Source organism: Plectropomus leopardus, chromosome 20 (genome assembly GCF_026936395.1).
Source record: "Plectropomus leopardus strain MGB_pleo_1.0 chromosome 20, ASM2693639v1, whole genome shotgun sequence".
NCBI classification, from domain to species: Eukaryota; Metazoa; Chordata; class Actinopteri; order Perciformes; family Serranidae; genus Plectropomus; species Plectropomus leopardus.
Window position 1 is genome coordinate 16488373 of NC_142195.1, and position 16238 is coordinate 16504610.

General features: G+C 38.4%; 1 protein-coding gene and 1 long non-coding RNA gene across 2 annotated transcripts in view; one reads left to right on the top strand and one right to left on the bottom strand.

Moving 5' to 3' along the window:
* The window catches only part of gnaz (guanine nucleotide binding protein (G protein), alpha z polypeptide), a 40505-nt gene extending 36090 nt beyond the window's left edge, over positions 1 to 4415 (top strand). The window contains exon 3 of the mRNA XM_042509149.2: positions 559 to 4415. Coding sequence (XP_042365083.1) covers positions 559 to 903 — 345 coding nt within the window. The 3' untranslated portion in view covers positions 904 to 4415. The remainder of the gene's footprint in view (positions 1 to 558) is intronic.
* Positions 1 to 16238, bottom strand: part of LOC148186201 (uncharacterized) — a 58735-nt gene that overhangs the window by 41401 nt on the left and 1096 nt on the right. The window contains exon 2 of the long non-coding RNA XR_015775223.1: positions 10534 to 10608. This is a non-coding gene — a long non-coding RNA (uncharacterized LOC148186201). The remainder of the gene's footprint in view (positions 1 to 10533; positions 10609 to 16238) is intronic.

Sequence of the window (16238 nt, forward strand, 5' to 3'; positions counted from 1 at the left end):
TATGATGCACAGGAGGAGTTAGACGAGAAGCTTAGGACGGTCTGTCCTCAGTGTAAACAGCCTGTTGACAGTCTTTGTCCCTGCTTCCACCGCATACATTTGAAATTTAATGCATGCCACTTACTAAAATAGTTACAACTGTTCTTCACAAGAATGAGTTTTTTCTGTAATGACTAAAATCCCGATTGACACACATCTTGTGTGACTGATCATTTGGGCTTGGAGAAAAAGAGTGATGGTAAGAAAAAGTAATCAGCTGTTTCAGAGGGGAATGTGAGAGTTCAAACGTAGGTCTTAATATGTCTGAGTCTCAAGTCTCTGTTGACATAATAGAGACGCCGCACTGTTGGCTAGCCAGTCAGTTATCTTCATTTTCATCCTCAATTCTTGCCTTACATGGTCTAACTGTCTCTCCTGCCAAATTACATGATCCTGCTGAATGAGGTCTGATTGGGCTGATTTGGGTTGTTGCTTTGATGTAAAAAAAAATCCTGAGCTGTGAAATCCTCATGGACTAATCTTCTTTTTTATTTAATTTCTCTTTCCACCTCAACACAGAGCCGTATGGCTGAGAGCTTGCGCCTGTTCGACTCCATCTGCAACAACAACTGGTTCACCAACACATCTCTCATCCTCTTCCTCAACAAGAAGGACCTGTTGGCTGAGAAGATCAAACGCATTCCTCTGACAGTGTGCTTCCCTGACTACAAAGGTCAGAACACCTATGAGGAGGCAGCCGTCTATGTGCAACGGCAGTTTGAGGACCTCAACCGCAACAAGGAGACCAAGGAGATCTATTCGCACTTCACCTGTGCCACTGACACCAGCAACATCCAGTTTGTGTTCGATGCTGTCACGGACGTGATCATCCAGAACAATCTCAAGTACATTGGACTGTGCTAGGACCTGATGCTGGGTGTGGGGTGGGGGTGGGGGGTAAAGCGGGCTGCTTGGCAGCAGTTGGCCCGCCATCAGGCTGGAGATAAACAAAAGGCATGTCAGTCTGCCTGACAGTTTATCTCTTTAAAAAGGTGCAACAGAGACCTGCAAAGGAAATGAGGCAGTCAGATGGTCAGGGACGGACGATACTGTAGATTAAGTGTTTCAGTTGAAACAAAGAGATCTGATGGGCCATGGTCAAGATGGGATTTTTACCCAATGTGTTTGCACTGAATATGAGTATGCAGAGACACCCAAACACACATGCACACACACACCAACACACATCGTTATGTTTGCTCACACACAAGATCTTTGGATTAACAGTCAAGCACTTGTTTGACAAGGCAACACTGGAAATTTTAGACGACTACCCCTACCTGCCTGCTGCACCTGAGGTAGTAGGTCTGTACTGGTGGTTTTCAGTTACTTTTGTCTCCTTTGTTTTATTTGCCAGAGTCAATTAATGCTGCTTTATGAGAAGAATTTTGACAGAATCAATGTTCTCTTTTGGATTTTCACCCTAACAATGGTAACTGGTGAGTGCACCTGATAAGACGTGAGGAGAGCCTGTATTTCTGAGGAAAAAAAAAAAGTCAGTAGACATGATGTCACAGGGTTTCTGCCTAAAAGAGGAAACTGGCACAGTGTAAAGCTGAAGTGAAATATGTTTTCTACACACTATTTCTGTTCTGCCCCCTGGTCGACTCTAATGTTGTTCTTCCCCCCTCTTTCTTTTAGCATTTTTTTGTGCTTTAAAAAAAAGGTCTCTCAAACCTGCCATCTATAGCAGGCCGCTGACTTATAATACCATGAGAGTGTTATACTCAGTCGAGTCAAAAGTATTCTTTATGATCATTCCAGTAAGAGACAACAAAAACAGTGCCAAGACCAATTTGTAAATAAAACCAGATCCCATCCATTATGTTAATTTTTGTTTTTGTTTTTATGGACAAATACATTAAAACATGCATGATTTTGTTACTTTGGGATACTAATATATTTTCTTTGGGATTATGTTCCTCTTTTCTTAGGTTTAAATAATATATTCCCAAAAATATATATAAAAGTCAAACACTGTGTACGATTGTACAGTTGTCAGAGAGGAATCTATTGAAAAGAGTTATATCAATATAATAACAGTGAATATGATGTTATGATGAAAAAGATGACTGATGATGATGATAGTGGTGATGATGAATACAAAGGAAAATCTCACTACAAAGTTAGCATGAGACGAGAAAGTGGATAAAAGGAGAACAAGACTGTAGAAAAAATATGAAAAATAAGACGCAAATCTTGAAAGTTCTATCTTTCTTGCATTATCTAAGTGGAAATTGTTAAACAGCCAGTCAGTATGATGTGTAAATATACTGTAAGGTACACTGTTCAAACAATGAAAATAAAGGTTGAGTTGGGATACTGTAAGTGAGATAAAGAGAGAGCGAGAGAAAGAGAAGGAGGACAACCCCACTCCGCTCCTCCTCTTACCCTTTCTTTTTCAGTTCAGGGGGTGATGTGCAAACAACTCAGCTAAGGGCTTCAGGCTTGACTTTACGGGATGTCCACTTCAACAAAAGACAAAACAATTAAAAAGAAATATAAAAAGGACAATAACTATGAATAAAACAACTTATGCAAATTTTCATGGTGTAGTAAATGTGTTTTTGGGTGGTGGTTGTGTCCAAAGTGCTTTAAATGTGTTTGGGAATGTTCAAAGATAAACTGGCCGCTGATCTTTCCTATTGTTCCATAATTGTGCTGCAACCAAGAAGAGGACGTACTGTCCAAAGTCCATGCATCCATCCTCGGTGTTCATGACATAAACAGCAATACAATGAAGCCGCTGGAGCAAGAGTAATCCAGACATAAAGTATGCAATTAAATTACTTCTGACTGAACTTGGCCTATGTGTGATGGGGTAACAGAGTACAGATTCCAGTCTAATTAGTATATAAATCCCAGCTGACCCAGCATATGTGCTACTGGGTCTGTTCCCAACATGTTCTCATTACAACTCGTCAAACACTGCCGCTTTGTCAGTAGATCTTCATGTCTAAATATGACAGGCTAGGTACCATGCTGTGTCAGTTTTGTACGCTCTGGGACGGCATGTCATCTTTTCAAAATAAACTTCTGGTTTCACAGGAAATGTTAAGTTTCTGCTCGTTACATGCATACAGTCTTTTTCAAAATAAACTTACAACATTGGTAGAGTTCTTGGTTTTTAGGTTTATTTCCTTTGGTTAGGGCAATAAAAGCAGGTGGTTAGGTTTAGAAAAGAACACAGCTTACAATTCATGCCTCACTACCTTGGTACTGTACGCATGTGTCCACTGACAGTGGCAGTATTTGACGTGTTGGGTTGTTGCCAGCTGCCTCTAAAACTGAAGCACCTGATGCATATCAAACCAGCACGAAAGGTGCCATCACTGGCAAAGCAGCAGGATTTGACGACTTGGGAGCAAAATGTTCCACATTTTTATTCTTTAAATTGTATCTCATGTATAAAATTGTAATGTTATTTAATGCAATTTTTGTACAGAGGAACTGAGAATGTCTCTATGAAAGACTGCATTATTACTTTCTTCTGCGGGCAAATCAGATTTGTTTCTCAAATCGGATCTTTAAGACAAACTGTCCACAGTGTTATTAACAAGTGATCAGACTTGTGTCCAGACTGTATAAAAACAATGGATGTAGCCACCATGACGTTGCCCATTGGTTTATGGACTTTGGCCAATGCCAAACTTTCTTTTGAGAAAGAAGTGACCCAAGATGACCATACGTGAAAGAGGGGTGGATCTGACTTATAGACTGTTTTGACAACACAAAACTCTATGACAACTCAAAATAAAAAAAAATGATATATAGAAATTGAGAATCTTGACAAAAAAAATATGTTTATATATGTATATGACAACTTCCAGACAGCCTGTGTGTTACAGAAACAGCTGTTTCTTAAACAAACTGATGAGGTGATCCTCTCACTCTTCTCTGTCCAAAACTGACCGAATGTCTGTCTTGCTATTTTTCCACCATGCTGCCATCTTACGCTGCTTACAGAGATTGAGGAATAACGTGACAGTAATACAGGACCATCAGCTTCTGTCAGCATGTCCACCATTTCCGCGCCTATTTAATTTGAAGGAACAATGGCCAATAGGGAAACAGCTGCGTCACATCTAAGTCACACTGACCAATGGTGCCAACTCTAACACACACTCACTCTCTCACGCACTCACGGAAAACCCCATGGGCAATGCTGCGACTGCATGCTGCCGTCCAGCCAAAAAATATATAATGTTACATGCCTTTGACAGGATTATTTTTTCACCAAGCAGGCCATCCTGTTACTTTTCTGTTATATTCATGTGGTATGAAAATTTTTCATTTTTTAAAGATCATTTAAGTGTTGATAATGCTTTTATTACATCAGATCGGGGACCATGCATAAAGCGTTTTAGTACACTGTGGCCAATGTGGTTTTTTTTATCATTATCTTTATTCTCTTTTATCTTCATCTTTTATGATTTTAGGTTAATTCACTGTGTCAAAAACATCTTCATGTCATAGGGGGTATTAATTGGTGGATTCATTTAAGCAACAGTGGGAATTTGTTTGAGTGTGAACATAAATAAAATCCACTACTGAGAGGGGAACTGAAAGCATCATGACTGTCATGTGGTAGGAGATGGTGCCAACTATTAGGAGTAAGTTAAAGAAGAAGAGGGTAGCTACTTAAAAGCTGATATAAAGAGGTATCTCTATTCATTTATTTGAGTGAATCAGGGAATGACTACAAGGGAAATTTAAAGCACAAATAGTGGGGCCTTTTTTGGGGTGAAGTAGGTTGGACTGGTGTCACAGGGTGGTGCTAAACAGCTTATGTTACAGTTCGGTAAATTCCTGCAGCTCACTAATTGACACTGTAGTTATTCGATGTAAAAAGTAAGCAATTGGCACAAACACCAATATTAAGTAAATGCAGAAAAAACTGTGCTTACCACAGGGAGGGTTAAAATACCTATTTAGGATGGTCAAAAATAAACAGACAAGAAAGGGTAACAAAATGCAAATAATCATCTTCTGTAACACATCGTGACAGCAATAATATTTTAATTTAACTCAAATACCTCTAAGTTTTAGTACTCACTCTAGATGGCGTGGACAAAACACATGACAGTGGAAACCCATTAAAGTGATTCTTGTTCCGGTGATCAGTGGTTTGTATGGATCTAAAAGCTTGGGACAGAATAACTGCAACACTAATGCTGTTTAAATAATTCACTTATATTCAAGTACTTGGCTTACAGTAGAGTTTCACTCAATTTTTGGTTTCGCTGGTCCAGTCAGGTGTGTGACCTTAGACCAGTCTGATTTATGCAGCAATTTAGCTTAATTCCTGGGGCACACTATTCACATAATCATTCTTGATGCTTAATCCAAACTGTGTGTATGGAAAGTTGGGTAACCTGAAATATAAAGCAAAATAAGAAAGACTTTGCTACATCAGATATGATGGATGAGTGGTTAATGTATAAGACTCTGTGGTCTGTGTTTTTCAAATATTTTTGACATTAAATTATTATTTATGCAGTCAGTTGTATACAACTCACAAATGGACACTGTGTACCTAAAGTAGAAACAATCCTGCTCCTGTTCAACAGCTTCTGCAATACACGGTGGTGTTTGAAGAGTCCCATTCTGGAGAACTTGAGAGAGATGCACACTGGCATGTGCTTTTGGAAAAACAGTGTTTGGTAACACATATCTTGATATATTGCATTTAGTCTTTATGTCGCCGAGCCCTAGTGGAGAGGGAACTATGTGCTAAGTCAGCTAAGATGACAAGGGTCAAGAAAGGCTAGTGGTAAGAGCCTTCTTCTTTTCTCTCTCTTTTTTCTTGTAGAAAAATGTCTGAATGATTAAGGAGGCCTAGAAATAGACAGGGCTGTGGAAAATGCCGGGGATTATAGATATTTATTGTTTCAGAACTGTCATCATGGGGCCAGGGTTTTCTATTTGTGCCCATGCTTGTTTGTGAACTACTTACATTTTTAGAAATGTCCGCAATCCCTTTTCCTTATTAGATATCAGATGTCTCAATACAGATGACAAATCTTAGTTTGGCATGCCCCCCAGCTTAAATTTACATCTATGGACAAAGCTTCTCTGACATTTCCAAAACCTAAAAAGTAAAGATAGAAGTATTCTGTTCAGGGTTCCCAAACATTATAGCAACCTGTCAGAGAAATTGCTGCAAGTGAACTTGGATAAAGATCAAAAGTAGAACAATTCATATTTACAAATCTGCTCGGGATTTGTAAAATGAAAGTGGCATAATCCTGGCACCTGGATTTCATATCAGGATCCGTTGCATCATACAGTGTGACAAAAAGACACTCAAATTTTTATCTTGTGTCTTATCCCAATTTCACCTGTTCCTCCATACAATATCTTATCACATCTCATTTGTTTGGCTGTCTATTTGAACAATATATTGGCAGATTTACTTTTCCTAACTTATCACATAATACATTATGACTAAGCATTGGACAATAAATTCACCTTATATAAATAAATAATTATTTAACAAAGTCCAAAAATATTTGACTGTACTTCACTTAAAGTACAAAAGGTCAAACAAACAGAGGTCTGGACTTGAACCAGCAAAACTAGGTACTGTATATAAGGTATGCACTGTAAACACTCAGCCACCAAGACACTCTGTGGTACATGATTAAGATTCTTTTAAAAGCCCTCACAGACATTTTTTGGCTTTAAATTAATTATAATCCCACCTGTCTTATTAAGGGATTTTCAATTAGTTATCTGTGTACTTTAAGGGTTTTTAAAAAGGATAAAAATCTCTTAACATCTACTAAATAGTATTACAGTTGCCTTAAAGTTTCACCTCAATTAAAAATGTCTGTATGAAGCAGTCCTTTACAACAAGTGTCTCTTTTATGAGGGTGGACAGAATGAAAACACAAACAGTTGATGTGGGAATTGAACCCACAACCCTCCGACAGTAAAGCTAAGAATCTAACAGCTGAGCCTTACATAAAAACAATGAGACGTTTCAGTTTGTCAGAGTGAGTGAATGGGAGAGAACGACCTGAAGAACCTCTACAACATCTTCAAGAACACCAAAACAGCTTTCAGTCTGCAGGAAAATTTGATCCTCTGCAGGTTGAGGAACTTTCTGCAGCTTCAGTCTCGTCTTCTTTCTCTCTCTGCTTCTTTGAGTGCATGGTTCAGTGGATAAGAACGCGTAACACCAATGCAGAACCAACCAACCGTGGGCCCAAACCCCGGCTGAGGTATGCTACACGGGAGTGAGTGTGATGAGTGTCTGTGGGAGTCAAATTTCAAACCTTGTGTTGACGAATTTTGAGCTTTGCGTTCGCAACTTGGAATTTCCCGTTTTCAACCAACGAGGAAGGAGCAAAGCACACGTAAGTGCCTGAGAGCCTTGGGGTCGAGCTAGTTAAGTTAGCTAGCTTGACAGGCGAGTGTATTTAATTTAAAAAAAAAAATTGCATTACTTTGCATTTATAAACACAGTTTGTTGCCATTTCAAATATATTTCAACTTGCAAATTTCCACAATTGAACAATGAGGAGGGAACCGACAAGGAAGGAGTCTGTCCATGTGAGCCCAGGAGGTCGACAGGCAAATACTATACTTTTTTTTTTTTTAAGTCAAAAATGTTCAAAATAACATGACAGGTAACTATATTATGATCTACTAAGGGGGATTGGAGAAATATTTAAAAAAAAAAAAATAGAAATGTTAATTTGAGAAAAGATTTAACTCATAAATTTACAAGAAAAAAAGTCATAATAATATGAGATTAAACTCATATTAACGAGTAAAAAGGCATAATATAATGAGCACACACTCATATAATAAATAAATTTACAAGAAAAAAAGTCATATTACAAGATTAAACTTAAAACATAGGATCTTTATCTGGGAGTTTGGGGTTCAAGTCCCATGTAAAGTGCTTTTTTAGACTTTGTTAGTGTATTGTTTTATGTTAGTGTACATCAAACCTTACAGACTAACTAAAAGACCTGCTCTTAACTTTGTATTTTGACGTTTCAGGACAGCCAGCTGATGGTCAGGTAACAGTAGATCACAGAGGCCTACCCTCCTCTCCACGCCCCTCTATAAGATCTCTCTACACTGGTTTGCCTCACACCACTACCACTAAGTACATCCTGTGATTTTCCCCTGTCCTCAGCTCCCCTCTGTTTACTCCCTCCAGCTGATTCCTCTGTGACCTCAACATTTATATCTGCCCTCTTATCCCCTCTGGACCTTCTCACCTTTGCTCTAAGCTTGTCTATCTGCTCCCACCTGCTCTTCGGCTGTAAACCACCTGGTCGAATCCAAAGCTCAAGCCCTTAGGCGGCTGGGTGAAAATTCCATAAGTCTGGCGTTCTTGGATGAATTTAGTATCTCATCTCCTTTTTCTCTCTCTCTGCTTCTATCTGCCAGCAAATCTACCATTTACCACTTTTAGTCTTCTCTCCTCTAGTCTCAGCATTACTCCTCCCTCCTCTGTTCGCTCCACAAAAAGAGTGATGACAGCCGCGGCTCATCCTCCGGGCCACCTTCTGGCCACCGTCTCCTCCTTTGACCCCTCCAACATGAGCTTAATGTCTCCCTCAACCCATCCTAAATGAAGTCTTAAAGGAATTCCAACAAGCAGACTTAACTTCTGCACTCTTGAACCCACCCACTTCTCCCCCTCCCAGACCATCCTGGCTGATCTGCTCTACTTCTTGACTGATATCATCAGCTCCTCCCTGACATCTGGCTGAGAACCATCTGCCTTTTAGAGCCACTGTTCTCCTCACAAAACCTTCTTTTGACCCATCTGACATCCATTTCAGACTGCTGTTTAGCCTTTCCAGGGCACTTTCACTGTTGCTGGGTGTAGTTTTATCAATATAAAAACTTAACTTGTATCTATAAGAAACACCAGTCATCCCGTGAAAAGACTGTATAAAACGCTGCCAAATATTGAAAAAAATAATAAAGTTAGCTATATGACTGTCCAGATTAACCCTGTGAAACCCTGGATTAACATCACTTTTCAAGTAATCCATTGAGACGCCTTCACAAGTATTTAAACCATTGAGCAAATTTGTTTCATTTCTTGTTTGTTGTTTTCATTTCTTTTAAAAGATGGGAATAAATTAATAGAATTGGATTTTTTTAAGCTAGAGAAAAATGTTGAGATAACTATATGATTTTAATTATCATAACCATATATTTATATTATTTTGCAAAATTATTACAATTTTTAGCAGGGTTTTCTATGTCATTTCTTTGTTATTCTTTTCTTTTCTTTTTTTTTTTTTTTTACTGTTTTTTCTTAATGGGTTTTTTGAAAGCTAAACCTTAGTATTTAAAAACTTATATTTAAAGACGTATAAAGTGAAATAAATGTTTTTAAACTTGTTACCATGTCCATATGGCGTTTTCTTGTGTGCAGTCAACACCATGCTGGGCATTTCACCTGGAAGCTGCAGTGTACCAACGAGACTCAAAAACACAGATTCAAACAGCCAGGATTATTAGGATTGTTTGCAACAAACCTAAGGAACCAGTCATGTCATCTTGCTGGGAGTGGCCTATTAAAGCTATGGTGAAACCAGGGGTATCAAAGGAAAAGCTGTATTTTTCAATCTTATTTTCATTTTCAATTCAAGACATCAGAGCTGCAACATTAGCTGTCTGACAACACAGTCAAGCCAAAGGCCGACGTTATACCCTTTAGAAGCAGAGGTTTGAGTGATCGGTGGGCAGAGTCAAAGGTGCACTCCTGCTGTGAGCAAGTGAAGAATATATAAATAGATGATACAAACTCAATTAAGCAAAAGCAGTGCTGCAATCTGTCTTCAGTCATAATATTGTGCCATTCCAACCTAACAACATATTTCTAGCGTGTGATAAATACAGATCCTACTGTGCTGACTGCATTAAAAAAGCAAACTTATCAAAGTTTATGCTTATGTTGGAGTGGTCTTTATGACTTCCAAATAACCCACGTAATGTGAGCAGCTAGCCCCCAGGTACTTTCACATTATCTAATCCGGCCGCCATTCAAAAAACTTTGAATATCCATGACTTAATATTAAAGGATACTGTTGCCTGCCAGTTTATATGTATATAAATATTAAAATCCCAGAAAATGTGTTGTGCTGAATTCATTTCTTCTTATCCACAGCCAACTTAAACCCCTCTCTGCAGGCTTTGTTGTCATTTTGTTAGCCCTCCTCTTGTGCCAGCTGGATATGCCAGGAGACTGCAGGTCCTGCAGACAGACTGGCACTGAACCCTCCACAGCTTTCCTCTATGAGTATACACAGTAAAGGTAACCTCTGCCTTTAGCACTTCAACATCAAGGCCTCACACATACCTAATGCTCTCTTATGATGCTATTGTCAAGTCAGCTCAAGACTGAACCCTTTATTTTGATATTAGAAACAGTAGAGCAACAATAAGGTAACTATTTGTTGTCCTGCGAAGGAGCAGCTCTGCTGTAGCCTGGATGTAATAGAAACATAGGCCTACCTTACCAGGCCTTTGGAGATGCCTAACGCCTTGATCAAGTCCATCTCAGGGTGCTTTTGGGCCAACATTCCTGCACTGAAACAAAAGGGTATAAATGTGACTGATATTTTACAGCAGGAGCTTCACATGGCAGATAGCACATGGCTGGCAAATGTGGACTGTATCATAAAAATAAAGCAGAGGGTTAGGGCTCGGCCACACCTATAAATTTCAGACAGAAATCCATTCATTTCAGTGGAATCCACATGCTCAGGGTTCAACCTCTTTCAATTTTGAAACATAAACGTGTGCCAATTCACTTAATGTTGCAACAGTATACCAGACCAACACCTGCTGCATCCTTAGTCCAACCATTTTGGTAGCAACCTAAGAAAACACATTAAACTGCAGACTTATGACACAAGGAAATTGATTTAACAAATGACAATAGCAACATAGAACATGTACTGAATATAAAGAGAACACAAACAAATGCATAAACTAACACCCCCATCCCTTGGTAGCACCAGCAGGACTGCCAGCCTAAGTCCATCCCATTTGCCATCTGCAGTGTGTGACTAGACTGAAACATAAACTGTCAGAGTGAAGGACAGAGCGGACAAAGAGACCCAGAGTGCACAAGCAGTTGCCAAAACAGCCACCCCCCAAATTATTAAATTAAAAAAAAGGAAAAAAAATCCTAACCTAATCCTAATATTATATAAAAACGTATTAAATTGAATGAAAAAAAACTCTAAATTATTTCAAATTTTAAATGATTATTAAAACATTTGGCAAAAAAAAACTTTTTCGTAATTTATTTTATTACAAACATATTTTAAAAACTCTTGTTATGTTTTTGTGAAAAAAATCTTTATTTGCAAAGTAATTAAAGTGTTTAACAAATAAACAGCACACAGCTCCCACAGGGTATATTGTGTCTCCTCAGCCTCACTTTGCTGCTGCTTTTAATCTTGTCTATTTTTTTGTGAAATAAAAACTGTAAAGAGCCTCATTTTGGCAAAGTGATTTTATGAACAGCTTGCTGTGAATTTTACTGCAGTACTTGTCCAGCTCTAAGAACAGTGGAGGAAAAACGTGTTCACATTCACCATAAAATGTGGCCAGTCTGCAGCAATTACTGTAACTTCTAATGCTGTTGAATGCTGGCGGATTGGCCTGTTGGCATTATTAGGGTAGGTAAAAATACACTGACTTCAGTAACTCCACAAGTCATTTCCTGTGGTGCCTACTATGCACAAACACACAGTATTTTGACAGACTGTGGGCTCTGGGCATCTGCTGTTCTGTGAGTGAACTGGTGTGTCACTTTTCCACAAGCATGACCCTGATTTGCTGTGGTCCTCTAGTAAATCATCCTCATGACTGTCTGACATATCGATGTGCATGTGCATAAAATCAAATCAGTGGGCTGGCCTTGTAATACTTGAACAGCTGAGGGAGATGTTAAGGCTGTGAAGCATCAATCACAGGCTTCCTAGTCAAAATTATGGTTCTCCCTTAGTTGCTGCCTTGTTGTAAACTGTGCCATCCAAATGAAGAGCTAAGCTGGTTGAGGGACTGCCGACTCACTCTAAGACTCATCCTCCTTTTTCTTGATCTCACTCTACTTGTTTCAGTTTAATAGAAGATACTGTATGTTGTTATTGTATGTTTCTGTGAACCACAAATATGTTACATTTGCATGTTTCACGATACTAATATTTCAGAAATTATGTAGTATATGAGCTGCCTTTGTTATTTGGAGGTTCAAGGGATAGTGTCAGACCAAAAAAACAACAAAACAGGCTGTGATTTACTGAGTCATTGCTGTGTTTACAGCAGCTTTTTTGGCTCCAAACGTGGGTGTTTTGCAGCGACCCATTGGTGTTTTACCAGCAGGGACAGTGCCACAGAAAGCAGTTATTTTATACCAAGAAATCGTTGCTTTTTCTGCAGGGATAGTGCCACCAAAAACCATTACTTTAATTGGGGACAATTTTCAGTGGCGGAAGATGACATGTTTGTTTTATACAATAATAGAGGTATAGACTATATAAACCTTTAAAATATACAGACAATACAATAAAAAAGTAGGATCTATTCTGTGCGTCATTGCTGGTTTCGGTCTTTTTGTGGGATCTCTTAACAATAAGAAAACTATGTAATATCACCAGATGCAGAAAAGGAAGTATGAATTATTGGTCCACTAAATTTTAAGAGGAGCAAGATATACCAGTCCTGTTCCCACAACTGGCAGAAATTTAGTTTGAACTGTACATTTTTGGATCCATTTCTGGTCAACTATGAATATTTCACATTACCACTCAAAGTATAAGATGAGAACATTCTTCTTACTCCTAAGCAGGGTGACAACAATAAAATGTATCTTTCGAGGTAAATATATGATATTGTGAATCACTTTTTTTGACAAATAACTAAACCATATATAGTAAATCCTAATTCTCATCAACATCAAGAAAGCAGCTGAAACTGTTTTGCAATTTATCCTCTATTTATCTCCATTTCCATGGTGACCCTCCCTTTCATGATCCCACTTAAGGAAAATGATTCATTTCCAGCCTTTGTAAGTCTTTGGTTGTCGTATGTTCCATTACTTCAAAAAGATACGATTTCAGAGAAGCAATCCACCTATAATTAATAGGCTTATACTGGCTTCAAAATTCTGGGCAATCTGCCCTCCTGCCGTACTTTATTACGCCAGTCTAAAAATGCCTCTGATGCTTTATCACTAACATGATCTAACCTTTTTTGATAATTTTAGTATGAATTATCCTCTTAGAATAATAACAAAAGTGTATTTATTGCAGATGCACTCAAAACATTGTCAATGTTCTCTGTCCTTGTTGCTGATTTATAGCAGTATGTGGCAGACCCATATCAAATTAGATGCTTTTTTTATGGTTTCTTTAAAAAAAAAAAAAAAAAAAAGAGGATGTGGTTTATATATGTCCAGAAACCCTTAACATTTTGTTGTTATGGTACACAGGTTTTGATATATGATTTTTTAAAATATGGTTAACGGTGTTGCCACATTCACTGAATGTGCTCTTACTAGTCAAATGCATCAGTTTGCAACTTATGAACATGAAGGTCAGTGACGTTCACTCTCATAACAGTAAACAAGATTAATTTTACCTAAGGACTTGCGGCACCCGGCACGCAGACAGAACACCTGCATGGTTAGTGCTAATTGCACTAAAGACAATGCTCCTACTGGTGCTGCTGAAGCCAGTTCATACGGGCACATCAAGGAATTTTATCAGTGCAGACTCAGATTTAAAAAAAAAACCTCATACTTATGCAAATTATGCCCGCCAGTTCTGACAAAACAAGTCTTAACTTAAACTAGCTAATTTTAATCCATGTGAACTGAGATAGTTTTTTGTTTGGTAAAATGAAAAACAACTAAGTCTAATAAAAATGTCTTGGCTCTTTTATTATCCCTATGTGGCCCTCTGAAAAGGCCCTTCCCGGGGACCAGGTAATAAACAAACATGCACAGTTTCAATCTTTTATTTAATAGTAGCTTACTACCGAGCCGAGTCTCCCCCAGCCTTCATTAAAGAAAAAGGCATGGTACACGCCTGACTTAAGTCACCACTTAGAGTAGATCACTGTAAAAATCTCTGAGCAACAAACTCTGCTATTGAGCTACTATTTACCTCGTAATTCAGCAATTTTCAACTGTTCTCTATGTGCCACAGTTCAATTATGCACCACCAATTTTCCACCACTCCCTACAGGCCCTGAAAAGTTCAGGGGTCAGCTTATGCACAAAATAACATGATTCAGTTAGTTTTTATTATAATTCCATTCTGACTATCTCCTTAGTAAAATGCTTCTCTCAAATGTTATTAGGTCACTTATGAAGAGGAGTCACTGTTCAGGAAACATGTCAAACATTCATTGGTTCGAACTGTGAGGATTTGCTGTGTTTCTTTGTCTTACGTGATAATAAACATCACACATTTGTATTTTGGACTATTTGTCAGACAAAATAAGCAATTAACGATGTCCCTTTGGACTTGAGGAACTTGTGAAAAGCATTTTTCTCTTTTTTCCCCAGAGATTTCACCAATTATCCGATTAATTGAGAAAATAAGTAACAGATTAATCAATATAATAAGGCATCCAGACACCACAAAAGCCCCAAATTGACTGTGCCAATTGGTCTGTTTTATTTAACTACCAGCAAATAGGCCTTTCTCACAGCAGTCATTTTTACATGTCACAGCAGGGAAAACACATGTGTAACTAATACCATTAATGATGGCTGCATTCCATTTAAGTGAGTCCAGGTATTCTGCACGCTTACTCACATGGCTGGGTTTACTGGGACAACGTCGGTAAGCCGTTTTTAACAGTATTGGTTCCACCTGTGCTTTTCCTGCTATAACAACATCTGTTGTGAAAAAAACCATTTGCCTGAGGGTACACAATACTAAAGCACAAAATTAACTGAAATGAAAAGGGCCTTCACATGGCTCCTACATTATCACCTAATCTTGCTATTTTAAGTTGTGTAATTTTGTGCTCACATGGTGCATGTTCCTAGATAATTTCGTGTTTAATGAAATTGCCACACTAAATGATACATGATGAAGTTGGGGTCAGGCAGGACAACTGATTACATGCACAGACTGGATTCTTGGGTTCTAGAAAAATTATAATTAAGCTGTCATGTAAAGTCTGCTGTTTCCTCTGGCGGGAACCTGATGGTGACAGGGTACACAGGCAATCCACAGGGAGTGGGAGGAATGGTGGGGGTCAGGTTTGCAACTGGGCCCCATTAATCATCAAATGGGGAAGGTTTAACTGAACACTGGTGTCTTACAATGTGACAAACAACCTTTATGTAGTAAGTTGTTACCAAAAGACATCTACACTTATGCACCTTATGAAATAGGGTTTTCAGGTAAAAAGCTGATACAACCAAGCATCCAGGGTACATTCAAGTTAGGTTGCATGGCTCATGTTCATCAAAGAGAAACTACAATTACTGCCTCACAGTTGCATACCCCTACAAACCAGTCGAGTAGCATTTCCAGTTTATATCCATGTCTGCCCAGACTCTATCTTGTCATGACAGCTGACATTGCTCAAAAAAAACCCAGAATGCTTCACACACATTTTCAACCCAGCAGCACAGATGATCTATACAACCAGCACAGTTTGGATACCCAAGATCAGTAACTGACCAAATGTCTCCCCTTCAGTTCCTTGCATAAAATAATGGCCACAAAAGGTTTTTTGTAGAAACTTCTGCCACAGTGAAGTTGACCTTTGACATTTCATTTGAAATTCTACATCAGACTGCCCTGATATTGGGTCAGTCACATTTTGCGGTGGGCTCCTATCAGTCTGAAACAAAATAAATTTGTGGAAGAAGGGAGTTTATTTTTAATCTCTAATTAAAATAAACCAGATTTGAGATGGCTTTTTTATTGCATATCAGATTGTCCTCATATTCAGTTGAGTCTGCAGAAATAAAGTTTTAGTATGAATCCTCATTTAGCTGCAACCATTAATTATTACTGATATTTCAGATGGCTTTTATTTTGAAATGTTACATCCCAGTATCTGGTCATTGACTTCTGCTAAGCTGGTCTCGCTAAGCAGCAGCATGTTTCATGCTTGTGGTGTTCACACAGCAGCGTCGCTGCCATCAGATATTAGTACTGTATTTTAATATTTCTAACTAC